Source organism: Phyllostomus discolor, chromosome X (genome assembly GCF_004126475.2).
Source record: "Phyllostomus discolor isolate MPI-MPIP mPhyDis1 chromosome X, mPhyDis1.pri.v3, whole genome shotgun sequence".
In the NCBI taxonomy this organism is placed as follows: Eukaryota; Metazoa; Chordata; class Mammalia; order Chiroptera; family Phyllostomidae; genus Phyllostomus; species Phyllostomus discolor.
Genome location: NC_050198.1, coordinates 60,926,317 through 60,948,488, shown reverse-complemented (window position 1 = coordinate 60,948,488; position 22,172 = coordinate 60,926,317). Strand labels below are relative to the sequence as shown.

At 39.7% G+C, this 22,172-nt stretch overlaps 1 protein-coding gene and 1 pseudogene across 1 annotated transcript in view; one reads left to right on the top strand and one right to left on the bottom strand.

Moving 5' to 3' along the window:
* The window catches only part of SRPX2 (sushi repeat containing protein X-linked 2), a 40,198-nt gene extending 19,682 nt beyond the window's left edge, over positions 1 to 20,516 (top strand). The window contains exons 8-11 of the mRNA XM_028523056.2: positions 5,245 to 5,424; positions 5,770 to 5,903; positions 17,812 to 17,933; positions 19,495 to 20,516. Of these exons, the coding sequence (XP_028378857.1) occupies positions 5,245 to 5,424; positions 5,770 to 5,903; positions 17,812 to 17,933; positions 19,495 to 19,675 (617 nt within the window). The 3' untranslated portion in view covers positions 19,676 to 20,516. The remainder of the gene's footprint in view (positions 1 to 5,244; positions 5,425 to 5,769; positions 5,904 to 17,811; positions 17,934 to 19,494) is intronic.
* Positions 4,058 to 4,729, bottom strand: LOC118498592 (annotated as a pseudogene).
* Positions 20,517 to 22,172: the final 1,656 nt, after the last annotated feature.

Here is a 22,172-nt window from a genome sequence, read left to right as displayed (position 1 = left end):
GTGCACTTTTGTTGTCAGCCAACACCACAGCTACAAAACTATTCAAGTCTTTGAATTACTACATATCAGGAAAACTGAATTGTTCATTTTGTGTCAGTATATGCATGGACAGAGTGACTGCCGTGACTGGACAGCTTTCTGATTTCATTACTCGAGCCAAAGAGGAGGCTTCTGAATGTGAGTGTATGCACTGTGTCATCCATAGAAAAATGCTGATTAGCCAAAAAATGTCACCTAAACTTAACAACATTTTGCAGGATGTGATTAAAATGACCAACCACATTAAAGTACATGCCCTTAACTTATGTCTGTTTGCACAGCTCTGTGAGGAGATGGACACAGAGCACACATATCCTCTCTTATACACAGAAGTGAGATGGCTTACTAAAGACAGATCACTGGCTAGAATTTTTGAGTTATGGGAGCTGCCCCAGAGATTTCTTTTAGAAAAACAGTCACCACTGGCAGCACATTTCAGTGACACAGAATGGGTCATAAAACTTGTTTATTTGTGTGACATGTTCAACCTGCTCAACAAACTCAATCTGTGACTTCTGGGAAGAACAAGTGTGTTGAAGTTGGCAGATAAAGTGGCTACATTCAAAGTCAAACTGGAATTATGGGGAAAATGAGTGAACATTAGGATTTTTGACATGTTTCAAAAGTTAGCACAGATTTTGAAAGAGACTGAGCCAGGGCCTTCTTTCTCCCAGCTGGTCCATGATCACCTATCTCAGCTTTCAAAAAGCTTGAGCATTGCTTCCCAACCACAAAAGACCCCCACATTGGGAAGAAATGGATCTGTGACCCAACTGTGAATAAGCCAGAGGAATCAACTTTGTCCATGCTAGAAGAGGATGAACTGCTTGAGACTGCAAATGATGGTGGTCTTAAAAGTATTTTTGAGACAACTTGAAATCTCCATGTGGTCTGGATTAAAGTCAAGGCAGAATATCCTGAGATTGCTACAAAAGCACTGAAAAGCCTGCTCCATTCCCAAGGTCCTATCTTTGTGAAGCAGGGTTTTCTGCAGTGACAGCAACCAAAACGAGATTACAGGGTAGTCTGGAGACAAGCAACACACTTCAGGTGTCACTGTCTCACATCACCCCCAGATGGGACTGTCTAGTTGCAGAAAAATAAGCTCAGGGCTCCCACTGATCCTGCATTATGGTGAGTTGTATAATTATTTCATTATATATTACAATGTAATAATAGTAGAAATAAAGTGCACAATAAATGTAATTCACTTGAGTCATCCCCAAAGCATCCCCTGCCTGCCCTCCTCACCACCCATTCATGGAAAAATTGTCTTTCATGAAACTGTTCCCTGGTGCAAAAAAGTTTGGGGACTGCTGCTATACAGGGTTAAATGGTCATTCAGGAAGCCTGCATGACATTGAGCACACACGTGTTTTAGAAACCCTGACTCCGCAACAAGGTTTTCTCATTCTCCTACATCTAGATAAAACTCACCAGGATAGTCTGTATCTACTTGTTTTCTTGGCCTTCAAATGATGGGATTTAATCAGCCTTTATTCTCAGTTTTTCGCCCCTGCTGAAATTGGTGGCATTCCCTGCTTGATTCTTCCTCTTTGTTTAGTGTTATGCTGTTTTGTTTCACTTTTTTCATTATAAATATAATTCATATTCATTCTTGAACACAGGAAATATAGAAATATACAAGGAAAAATCTATTATCCCATCTTCCACAGATAATTGCTGTCAATATCTTGGTATTTTCTTTCCTTCTTTTTTTAAATTATATTTTATTGGTTATGCTGTTACAGTTGTCCCAGTGGAATTGGAAAGTCAAAAGGCAGTTCCATTTTTACTATAACCAGTATTTTAAATTGCGAAGCTGATAAATTGCTTTTCTTCATTTTGTTTAGTTCTTTTTTCTGGAGTTCTGTGCCATGTTTCTTTGTCTTCTCCTTTTGGCAGCCTCCCTGTGTTTGTTTCTATGTATTAGGCAGAGCTACTACATCACTTGGGCTTGGTAGAGTGGTCTAATATAGTAGGTGTCCTGTAGAGTCCAGTGGCACAGCCTTCTCTTTTGCCTGAGCTGGGTACTCAAGATGCACCCACTGTGTGGGCTGTGTACACTTTCCTGTTGTAGTTGAGCCTTGATTGCTTTTGGCACGTTCAAGGTCAGCCATCACCTATGTTCTGTCCAAGGTCACACAACATAAACTACATAGAAATCTGCAGATGGCTGCTATTTGTGTTGGGTTTAGAGGTGCTCAGAAGAGGCCAAGCTGTGAACCAAGGCTGGCTGCTGCTAATGGCAGGCCTGTGACAATTTAGCAAGAGGTATGGAGCTCAGTGAAGCCAGATGCTGCTTGTTTGAGAGAATTTAGGAAAATCTGAAGCATGGGCCAATGCAAGACATTCATAGGTAAAAACCACTGGAAACAGCTTGGATGGGCCCAAAAATTGGGTGGGCAGGGCCTCAGGTAATCACCAGGGTGAGGCACACAGTATGAGCCAGGTTGATGGAGTCTCAGATATGTTACCCACCTGGTGGCTCTGTGGCTCTGTGGGTAGAGGGCTCTGAAAAGGAACAATGGCCTCTGCCACACTTCTGTTCCTCCTGTTTGGGAGAAAGCTGTCCTCCTACTCCCACCCTGTTTCCAGACAATTCAGTTCATCCATATATGTCTCTGATACCTTTCAATCTGCTACCCCCACACTGGAGCTCAGAGGAAGTGATTTAAAGTAAGTCTGTGCTTGGGCCCTTTAAGAGGAACTGCCTGAGACTCTAGAAGTTTCTGTTGTCCACAGGCTCAATACTCACTGGGTTTTACAGCCAAAAGTTATAGAGACTTATCTTTGGCACTAAAATCCTGGGCTGGGATCCTAGTATGGGGCTGGTACCCCTTGCTCCTGATTTATCCCTCCTTATTTTTATCCATTACACATGGGTGTAGGACCAGCCTGTTCCACATCTCCGCCCCTCTGGTCTGTCTCAATGTGGTTTCTTCTTTATTCCATAGTTGGTTTCTTCTTCAGTTCCATAGTTGTAGGACTTCCATTCAGCTCGATTTCTGGTGGTTCTGAATGATGGTTGTTTTATAGTTTAGTTGTAATTTTGATGTGGTTGTGCAAGGAGGTGACCCTTGTTTAAGCCTATGCTGTGAGCCTATGCTGACATCTTGACCAGAAGTCCTGGTATTTTCTTTCCAGTCTTTTCATAAACTTTAAAAAAAACATATCGTTGACTCATAATATATATCCATTATCAATCAGATCACCTTTTTAAACTTTTTATTATAACACAATTTCCTATGTTCTTTACAGACCTTTCAGTAATATTTTTTTACTGATTAATAAAGACATTTTTATTAATACTGGCTCTGAAAATATAGGTATTAGTACCCCTATACTAAAACTTTCTTAGTATCAATAATATATGGTATAAGAAGAAGCTTTCAATGCTCAGGGAAGGCTGTGTGGTAGTTTTCTACAGTTACTGTTCACTTCCTGAACAGTACTTGGAGCTGCAGACACATACTGGACCAGAAATTCGAAGGGGGATCCCAAACACCAGGAATTTAGTTTAAAAATAGTGTGTGGTCTTCCTAATGCAATACACCTATGGAGATGTTTTTCCCACTGTTGAAAGAGTCTTCAAAAAAATTTCACTGAAGCCAAATGCAACCTCTCACAACAATGCCAGCTGGTGCACTGCAGATGGGTTCCCAGAACATTCACCGAGTGGGGAAGCCTGGACTACAAGGGACTGCTTGCCAGAAGATAATTCCAGGGTTTCTTGGGCCCTCATCATACAAGCTCACACTCTAGTAGGAAAAGTGGATGAGCATGCAGACCATGAACAGCATGTGCAATGAAGGAGCAGCTACTTCAGCTCAGGTGGTCTGGCTGGGCCTCTAAAGAGGGGTCATGACACTGAGGCCCAAACAGAATCTCAGAGAAGTACGTGGTGGAGGAGGGACAGGAGGGTGGTGAGGGGCAGGCACCTCAGCACTGTTGTTTTAGGGGATTCACTCCCCTCTCCCTGCACCCAGAGGCTTGGAGGCTGCAGGCCCCACAGCACACCTGCAGGGCCAAGTCACATGAGGAGTTCTCTGAAGTTGAACACTTCCTCACCAAGCAGTCCTTCCAGGCCCAACATGAACGTTCTCTCCTGCTGCTCCAGCACTGGAAGGTCCTCAGTGTCAACACAGCCCAGGAACCAAAGAGCATCTTTGTAGCATGGTTCCTGATCATCTAGTAGTATTTACTGGACAAGTGGTAGAAACAGCTGTGCACTGATGTCACACCTAGGAGGTTGTTGAGCATCTCTTTGACATCCTCAATTGTTTCCTTTGTAACTTGTAGGTGCCTGATGTCTAATTTTAGGGCTCCAATTGCAGTTTTACACAGGATCACCACGTCATTGCTACTTTTCACTTTCTCATGGGCGTTCTCCAGAAAAGAGCCACATTAGGATCTGTCATGTGTCTGACCACATGAAAGATGATATTTACCAGGGACAATGGGTTCACCCTATGTTCAAATTCACCAATGAAGTTTTCATAAAGCTTAATGAGACCAACTCCTTGGGCAAAGCATGGTTTCTGCACAACATCAAGCATCTGAAATGTCAGCTGATGCCACAACTTCATGTAGAGTTCCTCCAGATGGTACCACACAGAGGCCTGGCTGGGCTGGAGCTCTGGCTCTGCTGTAGAAAGCCCGCTGCATCCTTCATGATGGCGAAAGAACACAGAATTACAGCAACACTGAGAAGCCAGCACTGCAGGAATGGCAGCCAGAAGCACTCACTCTCCAGGATTATTTTTAATGATAGCATAATAATGTACTTCTAAAAATATAATTTGCTTAACACTTCTTCCACTGGTGGATATTTAAGTCTCCTTCTATTTTTTTAATGTTAAAAGTAATTTTATAAGGTGGTCATCTTTATGTAGGATGTACACAAAGTCTGAAAATAAAAATGGCAAAATTTATTTCACAGATAAATGAAGTCTTTTGATGACAGTATGTATACTCACTTGTGCTTCCAGATTTTGTGAACATCTTCGTCTACATTTCAGATTTAATTCCTTAATAAAAGAACATTCTGGCTGTGTTCCTGGCCATTGGAAACATGGAGAAGTCAGTCATTCTGATCATTCTAGGTCTCCTGATCTAGGAAACCCAGCATTGGCATCCTCTTAACCTTTTTTTTTTCTCCTAAATGAGATGCCATAGCCCCTAACTTGAATTCCTCCTTAACAGTGAGACGCTGCCCAACTCTGAAACCACCACAGCGTGGCTACCTCACCTGCACCTCAGGGGGAAACAACTATGGTGCCACCTGTGAATACCACTGTGATGGAGGTTATGAGAGGCAAGGGACCCCTTCCCGTGTCTGCCAGTCTAGCCGCCAGTGGTCAGGATCACCACCCATTTGTACTTGTGAGTAAAATTAGGGAATGGGGAGAGTAGACATATTGATCAGAGTAATTTGGAGGATCTCTCAATTTATATGACACATGAGTTCAATAGTTATGTGTATGATGTGGGAATGGGGAGGTGTTTTAGATGAGTTTATTTTACAGGCCAGTGTTCTCCTTCAGAATACGCCTACTCCAAGACAAAGGGTTTTAAATCTCTAAGTATTTTTTCAGGATTTTTCTCAAGGAAAGGGAGAAACAACCAAAAAGGGTTAACCTGAAAGATTGGAATTCCTCAAGATGTTTTTACCCATGCTGGGGTGAAGGAGGAGTCCATAATCTAAATGGCAATCTGCTTCTGCCCTAGCTATGAAGATTAATGTCAATGTCAACTCGGCTGCAGGTCTTCTCGATCAGTTCTATGAGAAACAACGCCTCCTCATCATTTCAGCTCCTGATCCCTCCAATCGATATTACAAAATGCAGATCTCTATGCTGCAGGTGAGACCCACTCCACTAATTAGTTCTTGACTGCTTTATATACTCCCTAACCTCACCCCATTATTTCCTTATCTCTTCCAAATCAAATAGTCGCTCTTTCTGCAGCACAAACCCTACTTCCTCAAACTCCTTGTGGACAACATTTGATCAGTTTAACTCTACACAAATTTAGTACTTTTTAAAAATTGCTATGTTTTCACGAAAAAGACAGTGAGGACACTGGAATTGTGGGTGTGACTTGAAGGGTGCTTGGTGAAGAGTAGAAAGGGATGTGGCAGAACACTGTAGAGAGACTTATAAACCAGGTATGATCAAATGTAAATATTGGCATTAAATTATGTTTATGTTTTCAAGGAATAATGACATTAACAAATACTTAGGTGAGTACCATATAGATACCAAGTATATAAGGATGTACTTTACACATATTCATTTAATTCTCAAAACAACACTTAACAGGTAGATACTATTACTATCCCCATTTTAAAGGTAAGGAAACTGAGGCATACAGAGGTTAAAGATTCACCCAAATCACTAGCTTGTAAGTGGCTAATCCAGAACTGAACCCAGAGAGTCTGACTTCAGGATCTGTACTCTTAGCCACCACACATAGCAGAAAAGAAGAAAAAGTATAGTGATATTTCAAAATAAAATTAGGGAGTTGTACAATGATTTTTTATAGCAGGAAAAGAGAGCAGATTTATTAAGTGACAGTACACTCCACAGAACATGGGAGTAGGCGAACTCCAAACACAGATTGACCTCAGGGGCAGGAGGGATTCTAGTTTTGTTTTTTTTTTTACATTTCACTTTTTTGTTGACAATCTTTTTTTATTGAGATATAATTGACATATAACATTATATTCTTGTCAGATGTACAACATAAGTCAATATTTGTATACATTGTGAAATAAATACCACAATAAATCTAGTTAACATTCATAACCATACTTTTTCTTATGATGAGAACTTTTAAGATCTACCCTCTTACTACTTGTAAATGCGCAATACAGTAGTGTTAGCTATAGTCGCCATACTGTATGTTCCATTCCATGACTTATTTTATAACTAGAAATTTGTACCTTTTCACTACCTTGATCCATCTCACTCACCCTGCTTTCCCTGTTTGTGGCAACTACTAACTGTTCTCTGTGCCTCTGAATTTGGTTGAAAGTTTTTTTTAAATGTTTTTTAATTGACATTCGAATACAGTTGTCTCCATTTTCCCACCACTATTTCCCCTGCTCTACCCATGCCCACCTCCCCCCCTCAATCCCACTCTTCCCTTGTCTCCATACATGGGTCCCTCATTCATGTTAATTTACATCCCTTTCCCTTCTTTCCCACATTATTTCCCTCTCATATCCCCTCTGGTTACTGTCAGTTTGTTGTCTATTTCAATGTCTCTGGCTATATTTTGCTTGCCAGTTTTTTTTTTGTTGTTAATTATGTTCCACTTAGAGGTGAGATCATATGGTATTTGTCTTTCACCACATGGCTTAGTTCACTTAGCATAATACTTTCCAGTTCCATCTATGTTGTTGTGAAGAGTAGAAGCTCCTTCTTTCTCTCTGCTGTGTAGATTTCCATTGTGTAAATGTACCATAGTTTCCTGGTCCACTCATTTACTGATGGGCACCTAGATAGTTTCCAGCACTTGGCTATTGTAAATTGTGCTGCTAAGAACATTGGGGTGCACAGGTTCTTTTGAACTAGTGTTTCAGGATTCTTAGGGTATAAATCCAGCAGCAGAATTGCTAGGTCAAAAGGGAATTCCGCTTTTAGTTTCTTGAGGAAATTCCATGTTTTCCCCAGAGGCTGCACCAGTTTGCTTTCCCACCAACAGTGTACTAGGGTTCTTTTTTCTCCACAACCCTACCAGCACTTATTGTTTGTTGATTTGTTTATGATAGCCATTCTGACCAGTGTGAAATGGTATCTCATTGTGGTTTTAATTTGCATCTCTCTGATAGCTAGTGATGCTGAGCATCTTTTAATATGTGTCTGGGCCCTCTGTATGTCCTCCTTGGAGAAGTGCCTGTTCAAGTATTTTGCTCAATTTTTTATTATTTATTTATTTATTTATTTAGTCTTCCTGGAGTGGAGTCATGTGAGTTCTTTATATATTTTGGAGATCAAACATTTGTCCAAGTTATCATTGGCTAATATTTTTTCCCATACAGTTGGTTCTCTTTTCATTTTAATGATGTTTTCTTTAGCCATGAAGAAGCTTTTTATTTTGATGAGGTCCCATTTGTTTATTTTTTTCTTTTATGTCCCTTGCTCTAGGGGACATATCAGTGAAGACGTTGCTGTGTGGAATATCTGCGATTTTCCTGCTGATGTTTTCCTCTAGGACTTTTATGGTGTCATGACTTATATTAAGTCTTTTATCCATCTTGAGTTTATTTTTGTGTATGGTTTAAGTTGGTGATCGAACTTCATTTTTTTTGCATGCATCTGTCCAGCTCTTCCAACACCATTTGTTGAATGAGCTATTTTTAGACCATTTTATCATTCTTCCCCCTTTGTCAAATATTAACTGACCATAGAGACGTGGGTTTATTTCTGGGCTCTCTATTCTGTTCCATTGGTCTATGCATCTGTATTTATGGCAGTACCACACTGTTTTGATTACCATGGCCTTGTAATATATTTTGGTGTCAGGTATGGTAATCCCACTAACTTTGTTCTTCTTTCTAAAAATTGCTACAGCTGTTCAGGGTCATTTATCATTCCACATAAATTTTTGAAGTCTTTGTTCTATATCTGAAATATGTCATTGGTAATTTAATAGGGATTGCATTGAATGTATAAATTGCTTTAGATAGTATAGACATTTTGATAATGTTAATTCTTCCAATCCATGACTATGGGACATGCTTCCATTTATTTGTGTCTTCCTTGATTTCTTTCTTCAGTGTTATGTGGTTTTCTGAGTATAGATCTTTTACCTCCTTGGTTAGGTTTATTCCAAGGCATTTTATTTATCTTGTTGCTTTGGCAAATGAGATTCTTACCCTGATTTCTGTTTCTGATGTTTCATTGTTGGTGCACATAAATGCCTTCTATTTCTGAATATTGAATTTGTATCCCCCTGTTTTGCCAAATTCGCTTATTAGACTGAGTAGCTTTTTAATAGAGTCTGTAGGATTTTGTATGTACACTATCATGTCATCTGGAAACAATGACAGTTTTACTTCCTCCTTTCTAACTTGGTTGCCTTTTATTTCTTCTTCTTGTCTGATCACTGTGGCTAGGACTTCTAATACAATGCTGAATAGAAGTGGTGAGAGTAGACATCCTTGTTCCTGATCTTAGTGGGAAAGATTTTAGTTTTTGCCCATTGAGCATGATGTTGTTTGTAGGCCTCTCATATATGGCCTTTATTATGTTGAGGAATGTTCACTCTATTCCCACTTTGCTAAGTGTTTTTATCATAAATGGGTGCTGTACCTTATCGAAAGCTTTTTCCACATCTATTGATATGATCATGTGATTTTTGTCTTTCCTTTTGTTTATGTGATATATTACATTTATTGATTTGCTACTATTGTACCATCCTTGCATCCCTGGGATGAATCCCACTTGATCATGGTGTATGATCTTTTTAATGTATTTCTAGATGTGGTTTGCCAATATTTTGTTGAGGATTTTAGCGTCTATGCTCATCACCAATATTGACCTGAAATTTTCTTTTTTTGTTATGTCTTTCTCTGGTTTTGGGATTAGGATGATGCTGGCTTCATGAAAAAGAGTTTGGGATACTTTCGTCTTCTTGGAATTTTAGGAATAGACTTTGAAGGATAGGGCTTAGCTCTTCCTTAACTCCTTTGAAAAATTCTCCTATGACACCATCCAGTCCAGACCTTTTGTGTCGCAGGAGTTTTTTGGTTACTGCTTCGATTTCATCTGCTGTTATTGGTATGTTCAGGCTTTCTGCCTCTTCTTCATTCAGGTTTTGAAGATTATATTTTTCTATAAATCTGTGCATTTCACCTAGGTTTTCAAATTTCTTGGCATATAGTTCTTTGTAATAATTTCTTACAATCTTTTGTATTTCTATGGTGTCAGTTGTAATTTCTCCTCTTTCATTTCTGGTTGTGTTTATTTGGGTCCTCTCTCTTTTCTTCTTGATGAGCCTGCTTAAAGGCTTGTCAATTTTTTTTTATCTTTAAAAAAAAACAGATCCTGGATTTATTGATCCTTACAATTGTTTCTTTAGTCTCTATGCTGTTAAATTCTGCTCTGATTTTGGTTATTTCCTGCTTTCTACTTGCTCTGGGCTCTCTATGTTGTTGTTCCTCCAGTTCTTGTAGATGTAGGGTTAGGTTGTTTATTTAAAATGTTTTTACCTTTTTTTAGGTATGCCTGTATCACTATGAACTTCCCTCTCAGGACTGCCTTCACTGTGTCCCATAAGTTTTGGGTTGTTGTGAGTTAATTTTCATTTGTTTCCAGAAACTTTTTAATTTTTTCCTTGATATCATTCTTAATCCACTCATTGTTTAATAGCATGCTATTCAATCTCCATGAGGTTGAGTGTTTTGTGTTTTTTTCCTTGGGGGTTGGTTTCTAGTTTCAGGCCCTCATGGTCTGAGAAGATGCTTTGTATGATTTTAATTTTCTTGAATTTGTGAAGGCTTGTTTTGTATCCTATCATATGTTCTATCTTTGAAAATGATCCATATGCATTTGAAAAGAATGTGTATTTTGCTTCTTTGGGATGAAAGTTTTTGTATGTATCAGTTAAGTCCATTGGATCTAGGATATTGTTCAATGCTGCAATATATTGTCTGATATTTTGCTTGCAAGATCTATCCTTTTTTGATAGTGGAGTGTTAAAATCACCTAGTATAAGTGCATGTTTTCTGTATCTTTCTTGAAGTTCTCTAACATTTTCTTTATGTATTTGGGTGCTCCTATGTTGGGTACATTTATGTTTATAATGTTTATGTCTTCTTTTTTTTTCCACTTCACAAATAACTATTAATAGCCCTTCTACATGTTTATGTCTTCTTGATGGATTCTTCCCTTGAGTTTTATTAAGTGTCCTTTGGGGTCTCTTTTTATAGTCTTTGTTTTGAAGTCTGTTTTGTCAGATATAAGAATTGCTACATCCACTTTTTTTTCCTGTCTGTTTGCATGGAATATTTTTTTCCCAACCCTTCAGTATCAGTCTGTGTAGGTCTTTTGTTCTGAGGTGGGTCTCTTGTAGGCAGCATGTGTGTCATGTTTTCTTATCCATTCAGCTACCTTATGTCTTTTGATTGGAGCATTTAATCCATGTACATTTAAGGTTATTATTGATAGGTACTCATTCATTGCCATTTTCCTCCCTTTGTATCTTTGTTCCTTTCTCTCTCACTGTTTTTCTTCCTTTTCTTAAGGCAATCACTTTAGCATATCTTGCAGTGCTAGTTTAGTGGAGGTGTATTCTTCTAGCCATCTTTTGTCTTGGAAACTCCTTATTTGGCCTTCCATTTTAAATTGAGCACCTTGCTGGATAGAGTAGTCTTGGTTGCAGGCCTTTGTTTTTCCTGGAAATATTTCTTGCCATTCCCTTCTGGCTTATAATGTTTCTGTTGAAAAATTGCTCACCTTATGGGGGCTCCCTTATATGTTACTCACTGGTTCTCCCTTGCTGCCTTTAAGATTCTCTCTTTTCCTTTAAATTTTGCCATTTTAATTATGATGTGTCTTGCAGTGGGCCTCTTTAGGTTCCTCTTGATTGGTACCCTCTCTGCTTCCTGGACTTGTGTGGCTTCTTCTCTCATCAAATTAGGGAAGTTTTCCATCATTACCTTTTCAGACAGGTTTTCTATTCCTTGCTCCTCTTCTCCTTCTGGTATCCCTATTTATGGATATTGTTTCATTTCATGTTATCCTGAATTTCCCTTAACCCCTCTTCATTCTTTTTCACTCTTTTTTCTTTTTGTTGTTCTTTTTGGGTTTTTTTTTCTACTTTGTCCTCCAGCTCACTGATTTGTTCCTCTGCTTTATTGAGCCTGCTTTTGATTCCTTCTACTGTGTTCTTTAATTCAGAAATTGTATTCTTCATTTCTTCTTGGCCCTTGTTGATTGTTTCTGTGTCCTTTTTTTATACTGATATAGTTTTCAGTAATTTCCTTGTAATTTCCCTGTCATTTTTGGTAGTCTGCACTGAGTTCATTGAGCTTCCTTATAACCATTGTTTTGAACTCAATATCTGATAGTTGACTTGCCTCTATTTCATTTAACATCTTTCTGAGGATTCCTCCTTTCCTTTAGATTGAGGGTTGCTTCCTTGTCTTCCCATTGTTTGTGGGACTCTTCTTGTTTGCTTCTGTTCCTTAAGTTGATCTATTTTGACTTTCTGACTTTGTAGTGTGAACTTTTAAGGTGGGAGACCTGTGAGATACAGTGGTTCAATCTCCTTGATCACCTCAAGTTCATGTTCTTGGGATGTGCTTTATTCCTTTTATACTGGTTTTCTGGATGTAATTGGGTTGTGATTGTTGTTGGGTTGTTCTTTTGTGGGTCCTTCCTTGCTACTGGTTGACTAACGGTCACTTCGCCTAACTCATCTTGTGTGCTATTGTGCAGGCACTGCCTGAACAAAACTACAGAGCCCAAGAAACAAATCCACACCAAAAATATAACTCCCCCCACCACAATGCCACTATCAATAGCTAATGAAGTAGTATTAATACGTGTGTAACAAGATTTAGACTAGTATAAGAAAAGAATGTGGATATGAGATGACCTACGGAAAGAGAAATGATTTTGAGAGGGTAGAGGGAGGAGGACTGATAATAATTGGGAGGTGGACCAATGGGAGGAGTGGACATAAAATTTACCTCATGAATAAAGAAAGGGAATGAAGAGTGTGGATTGGAGTATGAGAAGTGTATAATATTAGGTTTAAACAGAAATTATAATAGTATAAAATAAAATAAAGTTAGAGAAAGAAAAAAGAAGATATTATTAAATAATTAATACAAATATAGGAGCCAAATTGAAGAGAAAGGTCCACTGGAGTACTATTGACAACAAATGAGCTAAAATTGATACAGGTGGTATGGGAATAAGGAGGGGGGAGAAACAAAGAAAAGTCTAAGAGATGTTTAGATGAGCTTGGGTAGTGATTTTGTAATGATAGAAGGGGAGGGAATGCTAAGAGTGAGGAACAAAAACTAGGCAAAGTGAGGGAAAAATTAAAATTTGGGATGTAAAAGAAAATAAAAAAGGAGAATAAAGAAAAATAAAAGGTCAGAATGAAAGAGAAATAGAAGGAAGACAAAAAAGGAAAAGAAACAGGCTAAGACAGCAGAATAAAAAGTTGAGTCAAAAAAAAAAAAGAAAGAGTAGGAGAGGGGTCCAGTAAAATTTGTTATTTGAAATACGGCATTAGTGAAGCTCTAGACATAACCCTGAAAAAACAATGCAACAACTACCCTACCCACAACCAACTAGCAAAGTTTGTTACAGGTGTAGAGAGAACATAGGTATTTTAATAGCTGGGCAAAAGAATGTGAAATGACCCTTGACAAGAGAATTCATTTTGAGTGTCTGGACAGGCAAGGCATAGTAAGAGTGTAGAATGGAAACCAGCTGTAAATAGAGAGAAAACCAAATTTGAAATGAGAATATTGCCAGGAAAGGAAAAGGTAAGATCAGTTAAGAGAAGAGAGGGGTTAAATATGTGAATTGAAATACACTATAGTATAAAATCTAGTGACTTTTTATATACAAATTCGCTGGACAAGAAATGAATGTTATAAAGCTATGTAGGAAAGAAAACACTGCAAATCATGAAGACCACAATGGCTTCCATATCAGTTTTCTTTTGTATTTACCCCTGTTTTTTTGTGTTTTTTTTTTCTTCTTCCTGGATCTGATGCAGACACCGGCCTGCAGTGTCCGTGTCATTATGGATGAAATGAGACATTCACAGGGACTACCGAGTCTGGTGGAGGAAAAGGGACAGCATGGCTTTTCTCTCAAGGGGAGCAAAAGCCATGGCCTCTGCCATGACAGGCCTTTATTGGGTTCCTCTGCCCATTACATGATGGTCCTCATTTACTATGCACAGGTTCGCTTTAGATGGTTACCTTTTACAGAAAATAAAGGAGCCAATGCTACTAATTGCATCACAGAAGAGGGATATTTGCAAATGGAAAGGCAAAAGTGGTTAAACCAGTTACACTCATCCTTGGAAGGTTTAGCATGGATTTTAGGAAGTTACTTTGCAGTAAATGTCCTCAGTACAGGGTGAGGGGGGTTTTAGCAAAAAGCAAGACTGATAGTGGCGTAGGCACATTGCAGGCCTGATTCCCCATGGGAGAACCTCTCCATGGGTGTGGGTCCTGTGCATCTCCCAGTGGGAGCTGGGCCCACGCCATGCAGAATGGTCTCCTACATGGATCAGCCTCTGGTGATGTCAGATGTTGACCCTGTCTGACCTTAGGCAGCCTGTTCCATACTTCCAGTGATCTGCTGTCACTGGCTGTTTCTTTCAATTGTTAATATGGTCTCTCTGCACTCAGCAGTCAGGTTTAAGCACTGTAGGGCAAGGCCAAATCTCTCCTGTGGTGGGGGGCTATTGTTTCCCCTCAGGTAGCTACTGCTCAGAGGGGAGTGGTCTGCCTGAGCAGGATGATTACTGTGCATGGGGGTTGACTCAGCACCAGATGCAGGTGGCTACTTTCTCAGTTCTCTCCTCAAAGCCTCCATCCCCAGTCACTCTTCAATTCTCTCTAGTCCACTCTGCCCTTCCTTTGCCAGTGATCTACTGTCTCTGGCTGTCTCCTTCAGTTATTTATCTGGTCAGTAGGATTCAGTAGTCAGGCTTAAGCACCAAAGGGCCAGGGTAGAGACCCTCCTGGGGTCAGGGCTATTGTTTCCCCCTCAGACTACTGCTGCTCAGAGAGGAATGGTCTGCCTGAGCACAAAGGCTGCTGCCATCTGGGAGATGACTCAGCACAGGAATCCCAGTGGCTAATCTCTTAGTTCTGTCCCCAGAGCTTCTGTCCCCAATATCTCCTCAAGCATCTCTACTCCATGTTGCCCCTGCCTTTGCCTGAGTCCCGGGTAAGTGGCTGCAAATAAAAACTTGTGTGTTGGCCCTTTAAACAGGCCTTGCATCTCCAACCATCTGTCTCTGGCAGAAAGGAACCCTGCTGCTTTTTCCACTGGTTGTTATCTGTGTACTTTTTGGGCTCTGGTGTTCTAGGCTGAGAATCCTAGCTTAGGGTTTAGACCCCACTCTTCTTAGGAGGATCCAATCAGCCACTTAATTATCCCACTGGCACTGCTGCCTGTGGGCACCCAGTAAGCCCTCTCAAATCTCCAGTGCAGTCCTTACCAGACCAGTTGTGCCAAAGCTGGTTCTGTATGTCCAAAATTGGATGCTTCTCTCTGGCTATTGCTCTGTTGTTTGTTCCAGGTGGTTTCTCCACAACTGAGTTGTAATTCTAGTTTGGCCTGGAAGGAGGTCAGTGTGACTTCCATTAGTGAATGGAAGTCACACTGACCTCAGCTGTCTTCCTTGTCCCTGCGCACAGGAAAGAACCCAGCTGGATGATCCTCAGCGCCATGCTGGGTCTGCATAGCTGTGGTTTGTGGCATCAGGGGTGGGCAGTGTGGGCAGCATGTGAACCATTCAGAGCCCAAAAAGTCACCATGCCAGCTGCAGCACCCCTCAGGAAAGTTGGCACAGATGACGTAAGGCTGGCACTTACTGGGGCATGCTGTTGGGTGGCTGTGGCCACTAGAAGGACACGGGGCTGGCAACCAGCTGCAAGCTGAGTGCTCCAGGATTCTATTCTTATAGGGCAGATGCACAATGATTTTTAACACACTACATAGGGGTGTCAGACTCATTTTCACCAAGGACCACATCAGCCTCGCAATTGTCTTTGAAAGGCCAAACATAATTTTAGGACTGTAAAACTGGAACTACTCCTTAACAGTTAAGTGAGAGCTCAGTGCTGCTGCTGGGTAGAAACAAGGTACTAGGCCAGATAAAATAAGGTGGAGGGCTGGATTTGGCTTGTGGGCCTTGTGTTTACCACCAGTGCACTATGAGATACCTAGCCAAAGCCACTTGCAGGAAAGGAAATGTGGATAGGACAGAATAGATATGGCCACTAGGACTTACGAAAAAAAAAATAGACTAGATTCTTGAAGATAACTCAGGGTATGATGACAAGACAGAGAGAACCAGCTCTGAAGAGATGCAAAGGGGCTGGATACCCAGGTAAAAAAAAGAAGCTATTTAGGGGTTTTCTAAAGGTTGAATCTTATAAGTTGTCAATATTTAGAGGCCCATGATAGAAACAGCTTTATCAAAAGCATGACCCTAAATATCTAGACCAAACAGGACCTAATTCTTCTAGGACCCCCCCCCCTGCCAAAAGAAAAAGAAAAAAAAGGCAAACAAATGCAATGAACAGAAAAAAGAACAAGGACTGGAACAAGCCAATGAGGATGGTGACTCTGAAGCTCAAGACTAGAGGAGTAGCCCAAAGACTAGACAAGGGATGGGCAGCCAGGGAGTGTTCACTAAGCCTTTAAACTTCGTTCCAGATAACTGGCTCAGAGATAACACTATAGGACGACACAGCACAAATAGCCAGGGTAGGATTACATGGTGTCCTATCTAGTGTGAAGAATGCAACAAAGGGTAATGAAAAAGCACTAGCAGTCTTTTGCATAAATCCTGGAGACAGAGATTGTAGCCTAGTGGTAAGGAGCACACACTTGGGTAGGCAGTAACAGCCCCAAATTTAAATCTTGGCTCAACATTTTATTGTAATGCAAATTTGGACAAGTTACTATTTCCTCTACAGAATAAGAATATCACTTGCCTTGCTAGGAGTATCATGAGTATTTAATTATGTCTGCAAAGCATTAGCTATATGTGTTAAGTAAATAATAGCCATTATTATATCACAATAGAGAACCTGTAAAACAGTGTTGGCCAGGTAGGTTAGTTGGTTAGAGCATCATCATGATACACCAAGGTTGTGGGTTGTTTTTTTTTTTAAACATTAATGTGTGGTTGCTTCTCATGCACCCACTACTGGGGACCTCACCCTCAACCCAAGCATGTACCCTGACTGAATCAAAACAGCAACCCTTTGGTTCACAGGCCAGTGCTCAGTCCACTGAGCCTCACTAGCCAGGGCAAGGTTGTGGGATTTAATTCCCAGTCAGGGCACATACAAGAATCAACCAATGAATGCCTAAATAAGTGGAACAACAAATTGATGTTTCTCTCTCAAAAATAGAAAAAAATATATAAAAATAAAAAAGAACCTATATAGCTCCCAATTATAATATAAATAAATCCTATATATATATATATATATATATAGTACAGCATGGTGACTATAGTTAATAATACTGTATTGTGTATTTGAAAATTGCTAAGAAAATAGTTCTTAACAGTTCTCATTACAAGAAAAAATTTATAACAATGTATAGTGATAGATGTTAACTAGACTTATTGTGGTGATCATTTTTTAATATATAAAGTATTAGGTGATTATGTTATATACCTGAAATTGATGCTATATACATCAATGAGTATCTCTATTAAAAAAAGAACCTACATATTTTAAAGCCTATACAAACCTAAGCAAGAAGAGGTTATGTTCCTGCAATTCATAAATTACATTTGTCTTTTGTACCCCACACATTGTAACCAGTTTCATATACTTTCTTTAAATAAAGGAAATACTGTTAGGGCGAGTACTTCAGGAATGACAGAGGGAAGTAGTTATAGACCTCATCATGTGATGGTTTGGAGACAAGCCCTTCTTTTCCCACACATTAACTCAAGGTAGTGCCAGGAAGAATCAGCTAAGCAGTCTTAGGTTTGAATCTGAGAAACTATTCCATAAAACTTTTTCTCCCCTCCCAGCAATCTACCTGTGGACTGGACCTGCGGCATGTGACCATCATTGAGCTGGTGGGGCAGCCACCTCAGGAAGTGGGGCGCATCAAGGAACAACAGCTATCAGCCAGTATCATCGAGGAGCTCAGGTCTAGGCTGGAGGGCCACAGGGAAAGGGTGGGAAGAAACCCTAGGTGAAACATTGGCAACAGGAGGATTATGGGAAAATCATCTACACTACTCTCTTGAGGCATCACTTGTGTTTGAACTCTTTGGGTGTATTAGTTAAGACCAAATTAGCCCTGACTGGATAATTCGGTTGGTTAGAGCATTGTCTCAATATGCCAAGGTTGTGGGTTCAATTCCTGGTCAGGGCACATATAAGAATCAACCAATGACTCTAACTGGTGTGGTTTAGTTGGTTGGGTATCCTCTCATAAAGCAAAAGGTCACTGGTTGGATTCCTGGTCAGGGCACATGCCTGGGTTGCAGGTTTGGTCTCCAGTCCAGTCGGGGTGCAAGCAAGAGGCAGCTAATTGATTTTTCTCTTTCACATTGATGTTTCTGTCCCTCTCTTTCTCCCTTCCCTCCCCTCTCTCTAAAAATAAATGAATAAAATCTTAAAATTAAATTAAATTTTAAAAAGAACCAAGTAATGAATGCATAAGTAAGTGGAACAAGTCAATGTTTTTCTCTCTGCCCCTCTCTCTCACAAGTCAATAAATTTTTTAAAAATTTTAAACCACAGAGTGGTAGAACATAAGAATCAAATGGGGAGGGGCCTTAAAATACAAATGACCAGGCCTCATCCTAAACCACCCAGGACTACTTTTTTTTACATATGTAAATAAGGAACCTCATGTGATTCTGAAACACAGCCAGGACTGATATACAGACCCAAACATGAGTCAGATAGGCCTCTCATCCTGTCACCTCATGGCCTTGCCTATTTGCCTTCAGATTTACTGCCTTCTCAAACAGGCAGTAGAATCTGAATCATACCTATCTGCTCCTGGGTGAAGAACAGACTATACATGACAGATGGTGGAAATTGACTTTTCTCATTATTGATCCATTATCACCCTTCCAATGCCTCTACCTATACTCAGAGCTAATAAAGCCATCACTGTTCTCTGTTCTAGATATACTACCTGCTTAGGTCTTATTCTCAGTAGGGACAAAAAGATTCAAGCCCCATATAGGGTAAAGACTAAAAAACACTCAGAGGAAGAAGACTGAAGACTTGCAGCTACAGGTAGAAGAATTGACTAGGTGATATTAATTGACATCAGAGCTTCCATGTATGTTTGTGCAAGTATGCTCAGTTCAACTCTAGAAAACACTAGTCACATCATAGTGCATGCAAATGGTGCTCCCTGGAGTTATTCCATGAAGTCTGCATTGCTATATATGGTAGCCCTAATCAAGAGGGTCTATGAGGGAAACACAGCCTGATAATAATGTAGCTGCTTCATCTGGAGTGAGGAGGTAACAGCTTAGCAGAGATAGACATTTAAGGGCCGAAAGTCTTGAGTCTGAGCAGAGAAAAACAATGGGGCTTGAGATAGGTAGTGAAGGGGATGGGGACAAAGGATCAGTTGAGGAAGTAGTTAGTCCATCAATGGAGATGTGAAAAGTCAGAGGGTAGTAGAGCCTGGTGGGATGAAGTTAGGACAAAAATCTCATACCTCCCTGGGCTCCTCTCTCTAGGCACTTCCAGCACCTTACTCACTCCTACTTCAACATGGTGTTGATTGACAAGCAAGGGATTGACCGGGAACGCTACATGGAACCTGTCACCCCAGAGGAAATCTTCACATTCATTGATGACTACCTACTGAGCAATCAGGAGCTGACTCAGCGCTGGCAACAAAGGGACATGTGCGAGTGAACTTGAGTCAGGGCATGGTTAACATTAAGTGAAAAGCTCCCCTAGTTGGGTGAAACTGGGGCCTGATAAAAGAAGGAAATGGTTTCCCACAATTCTTGGGACAGGACTCTGAGGTGGGCGAGGTCACCAATCCTGGAACATTTCTAAGCACCTTTTTAGGGCTCTGTAATAGTTTCTATAAGTAAGCCTTTGCTTTAGATAGCACTGGAGGACCATAAGAAGCTAGGTAAGGACTGAGGAGAGGCCCCGGGCAGTGGGTTGGGGTAGAAGGTCTTTCTTTCCTATCCTGGGCCTCTCCGAGCCCTTCAGAGTCTTCCAGATAAGTAAATCCTAAATTCATTCACTAACTGGCTGTGCTTTGTTTTGTTTTGTTTGACATTAGTCAGCACTTAATAATATTGTCCAGCTATTTTATAAGCCATTATTCTTTGTGGCTCCTTTCTATATTTGGGGCTTATCAGATATACATAAACATTTAAATTAGTACCTTGGAACAATAAGTTTGAGGTTCTTTGTGTTGCAACATGTATAAAGTGTTTCTTGAAGTACCACTTGGAATGAACAGTGAGAGGCTTTATTTTTTGTGGCATAGTCAGTCCACAGCAATTCCTTCCTGTCCAAAATGCATAGAGCCATTCTAGAGTGGATCTTCTCTTCTTTTTGTACAAGGAAATGAACAAGCTTATGAACAAGACCTGGGTAATGTACCAGTCCAAGTTCCCAGTTACTTTGTTCCAAATACAGATTTTAAATTTTTATGGCATGGGGTACTTGTGTCTTAAGTTAGATATAAACAATCTTGGGTATCTTACAACAATTTTTAAAGAGAGTAAACAAAACATTGGCCTCATGTTTAACTTCCATTCTGGAATGTAACACTCTTTTTAATTAAAGTATAGTTGACATACAATATTATATTATTTTCAGGTGTATATCATAGAGTTCACTTTTATACATTTTATAAAGTAATCACCACAGAAAGTCCACTATCCATCTTTCATCGTACAAAGTTATTGGGATATTATTGACTATATGCCCCATGCTGTACTTTACATCCTCTTATTTATTGTAAATTTGTACCTCTTAATCCCTTTCACCTTTTTGACCATACCCCTACCACACAAACTTCAGGAAGCTATCAGGTTTTCTGTATCCATGAGTTTGTTTGTTTTATTTTTTCATTTGTTTAGTTTTTTTTATTATTCATATTGTTTTAGTTTTTTTTTAGATTCCATAAAACTTTTACTACTAGATCTCCCAATTTGGTAATTTCCATGTAAGTGAAATAATACAGTAATTCTCTTTCTCTGATTTATTTCACTTAGCATAATAACCTGTAGATCTAGCCATGTTGTTGCACATGGCAAGATTTCACTCTTTTTTAATGACAGAGTAATATTCCAGCATGTGTATTTCTGTGTATCCATTTCTTCTTTATTGATTCACCTATTGATGATCATTTACATTGATTCCATATCTTGGCCATTGTAAATAATGATGCTGTGAGCATAGGGATGCATATATCTTTTTTTAGATCAATTTTTAATTTTATTTGAATACTTTTTATTTTTATTGTTCAAGTACAGCTTTCTGCCTTCCTTATCTCCCTCCCATTTATACCCCCCTTGTAATTGTCCATGTGTCCTTTACAGTTAGTTGTTCCTGTAAACCCTACACCCTTTTCCCCCATTCTCCCCTCCCTTCTCCCTTCTGGTTACTGTCAGCTTGTTCCCAATTTCAATATCTTTGGTTATATTTTGCTTGCTTGTTCGTTTTCTTGATTAGGTTCCAGTTAAAGGTGAGATCATATGGTATTTGTCTTTCACTGCCTGGATTATTTCACTTAGCATAATCTTTTTAATTTAGCATTTTGTTTTCTTCAGCTAAGTGTCCAGAAGTAGAATTGGTGGATCCTTCTTTGTCTCTTCTTATAGCCTTTGTTTTAAACTCTATTTTGTCTGATAAAGTACTGCTATAATTTGTCTGAAAGTACTGCTAGCTGAGCTTTTTTTTTTGTGCCCATTCTCATGAAATATCTTTTCCATCCTTTTACTTTCAGTATGTGTATATCTTCCAATATGGAGTCTCAGGTAGGCTGCATATGTAAGGGCCCTTTTTTTTCTTTTATCCATTCAGTCACCCTATGTTTTTTCAATGGAGCACTTAGTCAGTTTACATTTAAAGTAATTATTGATTGATATTTACTTTTTGACACTTTGTTTTCATGCTAGATTTATAAGTGGTTAGTCTACTATCTTTACTACATGTTTGCCTTTACTAGTGACATATTTTATTTCATATATTTTCTTATGTGGTGGGTCCTGGCTGGCAGGATCCGTTTATGTTGTGGCTGCTCATGAACAAATACACACAGACAACAGAAGTCCTGTGGAGAAAAAGGGATGGCATGGCCACTATCTGAGAGAGAGCGGGTGAGAGGGCCAGAGAGCCCAGTCCCTGCCTGGCAAGACTTTTATTGCTTCTCTGGGTACATTAC